Source organism: Condylura cristata, unplaced genomic scaffold (assembly GCF_000260355.1).
Source record: "Condylura cristata isolate star-nosed mole 26May11 unplaced genomic scaffold, ConCri1.0 scaffold00063, whole genome shotgun sequence".
In the NCBI taxonomy this organism is placed as follows: Eukaryota; Metazoa; Chordata; class Mammalia; order Eulipotyphla; family Talpidae; genus Condylura; species Condylura cristata.
This window is the reverse complement of record NW_004567164.1, coordinates 280971-288223: the sequence shown is the minus strand read 5'-3', so window position 1 is coordinate 288223 and position 7253 is coordinate 280971. Positions and strand designations below refer to the sequence as shown.

The 7253-nt window shown below is 43.0% G+C and overlaps 1 protein-coding gene across 1 annotated transcript in view; it reads left to right on the top strand.

Moving 5' to 3' along the window:
• Positions 1 to 3154, top strand: part of LOC101622465 (putative olfactory receptor 2B8) — a 10925-nt gene extending 7771 nt beyond the window's left edge. Inside the window, exon 2 of the mRNA XM_012734639.1 lies at positions 2662 to 3154. Within this exon, the coding sequence (XP_012590093.1) occupies positions 2662 to 3154 (493 nt within the window). The remainder of the gene's footprint in view (positions 1 to 2661) is intronic.
• Positions 3155 to 7253: the final 4099 nt, after the last annotated feature.

Sequence of the window (7253 nt, the reverse complement as noted above, 5' to 3'; positions counted from 1 at the left end):
CACAGTCTTCTTACCCTTTTGTGCCAGGTCATTCATGTAGCCTAGTCTTGCCTCAGGAGTAATTTGCTCGCACATGTGTGGAAAGGTGAGCGCTGGCTTGCTGGATTCTGGTGCTCATTCATTTTACAGTGTTCAGTACCTTGGAGGGAGTATAAGAGAGCGGAAGCGGAGTCTCTAACTGAACAGGAGGTGCAGTCTGTGTGGGTTCTTGGGGACCTGCGCCTGAGTGGGAGCGCTGCTGTTTTATGTGAGGGATGTTTTCCTAAGCCACCAAAGTCAAAGTACCTGCTGCAGGGACCGAGCTGCTGGAGGCTGGGTTTGTTTCTCACAGCCCCAAGAGAGTCCCCAATCGTTAGCCTCAGTTGTAGCAGCCAGAGTTTGGCTGCCCCTGGGGAGCAACAGCAGGCAAAGTCTCTGCAGAGGCAGACCCAACACATGCCCCACACCAAGTGGCTTGCTTGCCGTCGTTTGGTTGTCTTGAAATTCTTTTAGTTGCGCTGTAATTGGCAAAGAGCATTATTTTAGTCTCAGGTGTGCAGCGTGAGGACTTGATGTCCGCAGATAGTGCCAGTGGGCACCGCAGTCAGCCTGTCTTTTGGCGAGGGCTTCTCAGAGTCTTCTCTCAGCAGCTTTCAGGCATAATATACACAAGCACTATCTGTGTCTCCGCTCCGTACATTTTGTACATTTCATCAGTACACTCCCTTAATTAGCTTTGGTTTTTTTCTTTTTATTTCTTTTTCAACAACCTAGGCTTTGCTGATTCTCTATGAGGTGTTTTTTAGAACAGAGCCACTCTCATGCACACACTTCTTATCAGTATATTAATTAAGATTTTTTACATTTGTATCCACCGTTAATTAATCTCCTAGGTCCTCTGTGGGGCTATTTGAATTATTTTTCCTAAATGACACAATCACATCACTTCGTTTGTTGAAATACCCTGGGCTACCATTGTCTACAGGATTCAATACACATCACAACTTTACTCTATAAAAGTATGTTTGTTTTGTGGACTGTTCGTGGGAACACATTCCAGCATGTGTTGTCCTGTTCTGTTTTCCGACACAGCACAGCCCATGTCCAAACCAAACTTTGTTCAATATTCACATTTTTTATGATGACCTAATTTCTTTATAAAATTCCTACTTGCTCCTGTTTTTGAGACCCTTTACCACCTACTAAATTATTGTTATAGCAAATTCGTGACAGAGGTAAGAATTCTTAGCAGCCATGGTAGTATGTGAACTCATTTGGGACGTGAAAATTTGCTTCTTTCTGTTTCTCTCTGCAGCGCTGAGTTCTATGTCCAGGGCTTCCTAGGTTCTCAGCAACATGTTTAAATTAGTTTTTTTGTATTCTGGGAGGTTAAATATCGTTTCAATGTAGAGTCTAATTGTAGTATATTGCAAAGAAAAAAGTTTTCTTATTCTCTCTCTATATGCTGAGTACATGTAAATCCCCAACAAGTAGATATTAGTTTAAGAGGCTAGATTATGAATGCATATTTCAGCATCTTAATAGTAAAGAATTATTATTTTTTAAAGATTCATTTATTTATGCATACAAACTGGGACTCAAGCCAGAGGTGCAGTAGCGGTGAGAGAATTCACCAGAGACAGAGGGGGGAGCAGAATAGGCGGATCGATGAAGTACACCGCTGAGGGAGCAGCGGGCGGGTCAGGCGAGTTCTACAGCACCATGTGGTCACCTCTGGGTCCAAGGCTCGAACTCGCACTGAGGCTGTTGCAGCCAGCTTACAATACTGCGTCCTAACCGTTGCATCATCAGGGAGAGTCCTAAATCTTCTTTTTAAAGAAAAAGTAATTTTGATGTGTTTTGAGGAAAATTTGCACTACCATAAGTCTTCACCTAGAAGGAAAGAGAACAAAACCACTAATACCCAGAATTAAAAAATGATCATCAGGGCCCTCCCTGCTGGCACAACAGGTTGAAGCACCGCATTATGAAGCCTCCGAAGCCACTGCAGCACCATCTCAATCCCTGGCCAGGGAGCTGACCCACGTGGAGCGGCAGACCTCTCCTGACCTATCCTACTGCTCCCCTCAGTGGTGTGCTTCAATTCATCTGCCTGATCTGCCCCCACTCTGTCTCTGGTGAATCCTCTCACGCACCACACCTCTGGCCTGTACTCCAGTTCTGTCAGCATAAATAAATCTTTAAAAAAAAAAGGTCATCGACTTAGGGGTTCATTCAAGCACTGTAACTTTTCCCTTAGCTCATGTTAGCTGTACGAGGCAGTGACAAAGTAAAACTACACATTACATAGACTTTATATTCAGCATAAACTTAGTAAAGTGTGTTACTGTCAAGGTGGCCTTGACTTGGAGTCTCAATTTTTACTTCTTTTATTTGGAGGTCACACTGGCATATAGCTCCGTGGAGGACTCAGGGAAGTAGGCTCACACCTCCTCAGATGCTCTTCACCACCCCACACCCAGCACCACAGCACCCTCATCCCTTCACCAGACCTACGGTGCCCTTCTCCTTCCCACTGAGGGGAGCAGCGGGTGGGCCAGGAGAGGTCTGCGGTGGCGCCATGTGGTCACCTCCGGGGCAGGCGGGGATGGAACTCATGCGGAAGTGGCTTTAGCTTCTCAGTGCTGTGCTTTAACCCGCTGTGCCACCATGGAGGGCCAGGATAGTTGGTTTTTCCAACTCATTACTGCAGACAGTGCTCACCTTCCTCCTGCCACTTTGTGGGAGAAATAAAGTAGACCACTTCCTTTGTGAGATCCCTGCGCTGCTCAAGCTTGCCTGTGTCGACATCACTAAGACTCAGTCTGAGATGTTCTTTGTGAGCGTCATCATTCTTTTCATTCCTGTTTCGTTAATCATGTTCTCCTATGGCCGTATTGTCAGGGCTGTCTTACGGATAAAGTCAGCAGCTGGGCAGGGAAAAGCGTTCGGGACATGTGGGTCCCACTTCCTGGTGGTCTCCCTGTTCTATGGCACAGCTATGTATGCTTACCTGCAGCCCACCAATAACTACTCTCAGGATCAGGGCAAGTTCACAACTCTCTTTTATGGCGTCATTACTCCCATGATGAACCCCCTCATATACACTCTGCGGAACAAGGATGTGAAGGGAGCTATGAAGAGGGTGCTTTGGAAGGACTCTGGCTCCAGATGACTGTGTGAGGAAGGCACTTGAGTGGAGGGACTTTGTCAGTGCCTGTAGCATCTGTGTGTCCTTCATGTGTCGTCAGAATTTCCCTTGACAACTCTCAAGGGAGTTTCCTTACTCTGTCCTCTTATAAAAGTGAAAGATTAAAATCTAAGGTCATACATTCTTTCCAACCTTGGGATATGCTGATTTTCTGTCCTGGAGAATCTGCATTGTAATTATTATTTTCAAAAGCTCCACAAGCTTTGTGTGTATTACTATTTGAGATCATTACTCTGTTTCTTCTTAAAAAAATACATTTAAATAAAAACCATAAAAATGTTAGAAAAATAACAAAGCGAACCCCTAAAACTGTAAGAAACATAAGTGTTTTAGTATTTTCTGGCCACTGTTAGAAATATTACTCGCATTTGGTTCCTTGCTGTAGCATAAAGTCCATGGTTTGCCTGTATAAGAGCTTTTTTCACAGGGATAGGTGGGGATTCTATAGAAGAAAAACAAACTCGTAAGCTCAAATAAGACTTGCTGAAACCATTCCTGTTAACGCCATTCAGAAATCAGTCTAGAGGTGACCTGACTGCTTCGCAACCATCACATGTCGTGTTCATGTCACGTAAGGTTGTGCGCAGGCACCTCTGGGGTGGAGTGCGAGGTGGCGTTGCCAGTGACCAGCTGCAGTAACACAAGATAATACTCATGTACAGTTTTTTGCATAGCCAGACAAACACTGTAGTGAGGTTTGGTGCCAGAGTCCAGCTCCAGAATTTGGGTGTCAGGGATCCCGCAGGAAATGACAGCGTCGGTGAATATGAATGAATGAAGGGACACAAGCCCTTGTTTAGGTGCAAGTGTCATTTAGGTGCGACCATATTTATATGTTAGCAAGCAGTGGATTACATCAACATGTGCAGAAAAATAACAATTAGCACGTTTTTTTGAAAGAACAATTTGAGGTCTTTTTGACCTTTAGCCAAGATTGTAACATTTATCATTTTTTAAGAAAAGCACAGCTAACAATGTTATGATTATTCCTTTTTGCATCTGGACAAACAATTCATTAACAATAAAACAGGCATATAAGTTCATATGGTTACAACTAACATTTCTATGTGTATCAGAGTGAAAGATTAGCAAAAAAGAAAGCTTCTTTTATTTCTAGTTACTAATGGCCCTTATTCTCATGAAAGCATCCTGAAAAGATTAGGCAAGGTCGAGGAAAGGAATGAAAAAGTTTACTCAATTCCATCACTAAAAGAGAGATAGCAAAGTTCTTCACTGAAGGCTGAACGACAAAGGCTTAAGCTTTTTGGTTGCCAACGTTTTTTTCTTGGAACTTTATTTAGTGTGCATGTCTGGAAGACAGTGGAATTATGGAATTTGATCCATTGATTCTGGGCAGGAAAAAGACTCCGGTTATTATTTTTTTTATTATTTACTTATTCATACAGAACGGGGGTACAGGCCAGAGATGTGGAGGTTGAGAGGATTTACCAGAGACAGAGTGGGGAGCAGAACAGGCCGACTGAGGAAGTCCACTGCTGAGGGGAGCAGCGGGCGGGTCAGGAGAGGTCTGCCGCGCCCTGTGGTCACCTCCGGGGCAGGCGGGAATTGAACTTATGCGGAAGTGGCTTTAGCTTCTCAGTGCTGTGCTTTAACCCCCTGCGCCACCAGGGAGGGCCAAGACTCCGGTTATTTTTATAACATGTGATTAGCACTGTCTTGTTTTGAACATTGTCTTTACTGTAACAGCCAGTTGCTTTTATTAAAAGAGCCAGATGTAAAATCACTTTTGACTTCATCAAATGCATCCAAATACAAAAGTTCTTACAGTTACAGGAGTGGCCAAAACAAAACAAAGAGATGCCGCAGGAGCTGGCTCTGGGGCCCCCTGACTTTGCAGGAGCGCCCCTCCATGCATGAGCTGTTTGGACTGAGCCAGTGTGAGTTGGTCATTTGAAGTTTGTAAGCCAACTTATTCCTTTTTTAAACAACTTTTGAAGACACCATGTTAAATAGTAGATGACCAGCATCATAAATTATATTTTATACAACTTACTGACTCTTGTGCTGGAAACCTATCGAGGGGTAAAATATGTGTAGATTACTTTCTTCATATATTTTTCAAATTTTTGGATTGGTCAGTGTTTTGTATGTTGCATATGGCAAAGTCCCCATGTAATTTGAAATCAGTGACATTTTAAAACATGGATAATGAGTCCATGGAGTTCCTTTCATGCAGAAAACCTCATGCTCCACAGAAACTTAAATTTACCAGGAGGAAGCTCAAAGAATAAATGACCTGCACATGAATTTAAAATTTCTGTAAGCCTGAACTTTACAAACATCCACTTCATTATGAAATAACTATCATACAATTCTAAATGTAATTAATAAATACAAATTTCAAAAAAGTGGAATGTTAAATTCTAGCCCTTAGATCCCCACTTAAAATCAGTTCACAGTGTCAGTTTGTCTTGGGGTATGGAGCCTGGATTTTGTACCTTTTAAATATCACTGCAGTGAAACTTTGACAGCTCCTGAGCACAGAAATGTTCACATAAATGTAGGTTTTCCCACCTCGACCTCTGTATAGCAAATACATTGTATGTCTGAGTAGAGACATACATACAAGTTATCATATAGTTCCCTGCCTTCACAGGTAAGCTGTGTCCTCCTGGGCCCTGAATCTCTCCAGCTGGCCATGCTCATGAGTAGTTTTCTTGCCACAGGGGTGGTGGTGTTGGGCAAGGTGGAGGTGCCATTCAAGCCAGTTTAACATATGTTTCTGTCTATAGCTATGACAGGATCATAGATCCACTCATGAAAACTACCCTTGGGAGACATGTTGACAGCTTTGTGATGATTAATGTATTAAATCAGATTTGGAATATTGTTAACACCCAAAGGTGACAGATTTCCTATTCTATGATTTTTTTATACACCCCAATATATTGGCCCCTTTCATCAAGGAAGAACCCTAAAAATGAACTTTCTCTGGCGCTGAGATCTTCAAAGTCTCCTGAAGTCGCTGAGCTTATGGTGGCTGAGAAATCACAGCACTTTTCTGCTCTTCACAGCCATAAAATGCTGCCATTAAAAAGGTTTATGGCTTTTAAGGAAATGTTTGGAAGTAAAGAGCTGGTTATACTACTTGAGAATAAATTACAGAAAATAGTGTATTTTCTGATCCCCATGTTAAAAAACAAAGACACAAAAACCCACTTAGGATATTAAGGCAAAGAAGCTCAGTACTGTTCTATAACTTTTTTACTAGTGGGATCTAGGAATTCTACTTCCCTACATTTCCACGCTTTGAGTGTAAGTCTGCTGTTTTGTATACAATCCACCACACGTGTCCAGGCTGTTTCCTTGCCATTTCTCACCCACGACTGTGGGCTGCCTGTAGTGATTGTACACTGGGCTTGGCTGTGTTTTTAAACTTTGTCTGTGTTTGCCATCTGCGTTCAGGGAGCTCCTGGATTCTTTCAGGGTCTTTGCTCTCTGAAGAGAACAGGGCACACCATCTGTTTACTTTCTGAGTGATAAAAGGCCTGAAAGTGGCTTTTGAAATGCATTCATCTGGGCCCTTCCTGGTGCACAGCGGATTAAAGCACAGCTCTAAGAAATGCAGTCATCACCTCACAAGGCTTACCAACAACTGGTAAAGGGACAGCTTAAGGTAGCTCTAAAGGCCCAGACACAGTCCCTACCTCCCCCTTTCTCAAATGGAATGAAGTTTTGAAATGTGAGCCACTACCTGGTGGGTCGCAATCAGCACAGAGGTTTGGGACTTTTTTCCAGTTTATATGTGTCTGTATCTTTTTACCCTGTCCTGTATGTGGAAGTGAGTTTTCTTCATGAGTACAATGCAGTTTATGAACTGAAGGCTACTACACTCCAGCCAGACCCTGCAAATCCTACCTAAAGCATCATTAGGTGAGTAGGCAGGGTGCACATTTATTCCCAGTTGGCATCGTTCAAAAGTTACTGTTTGCCAGAGTTCTAGTCTGACCCAGGCTCACTGAGGAGGAACAGCAGATTACAGATCCCTGTCAAGTCCTTCCTTTGTAGGCAACTTCCCTCGTCAAGTTAATAAAATTTTTTT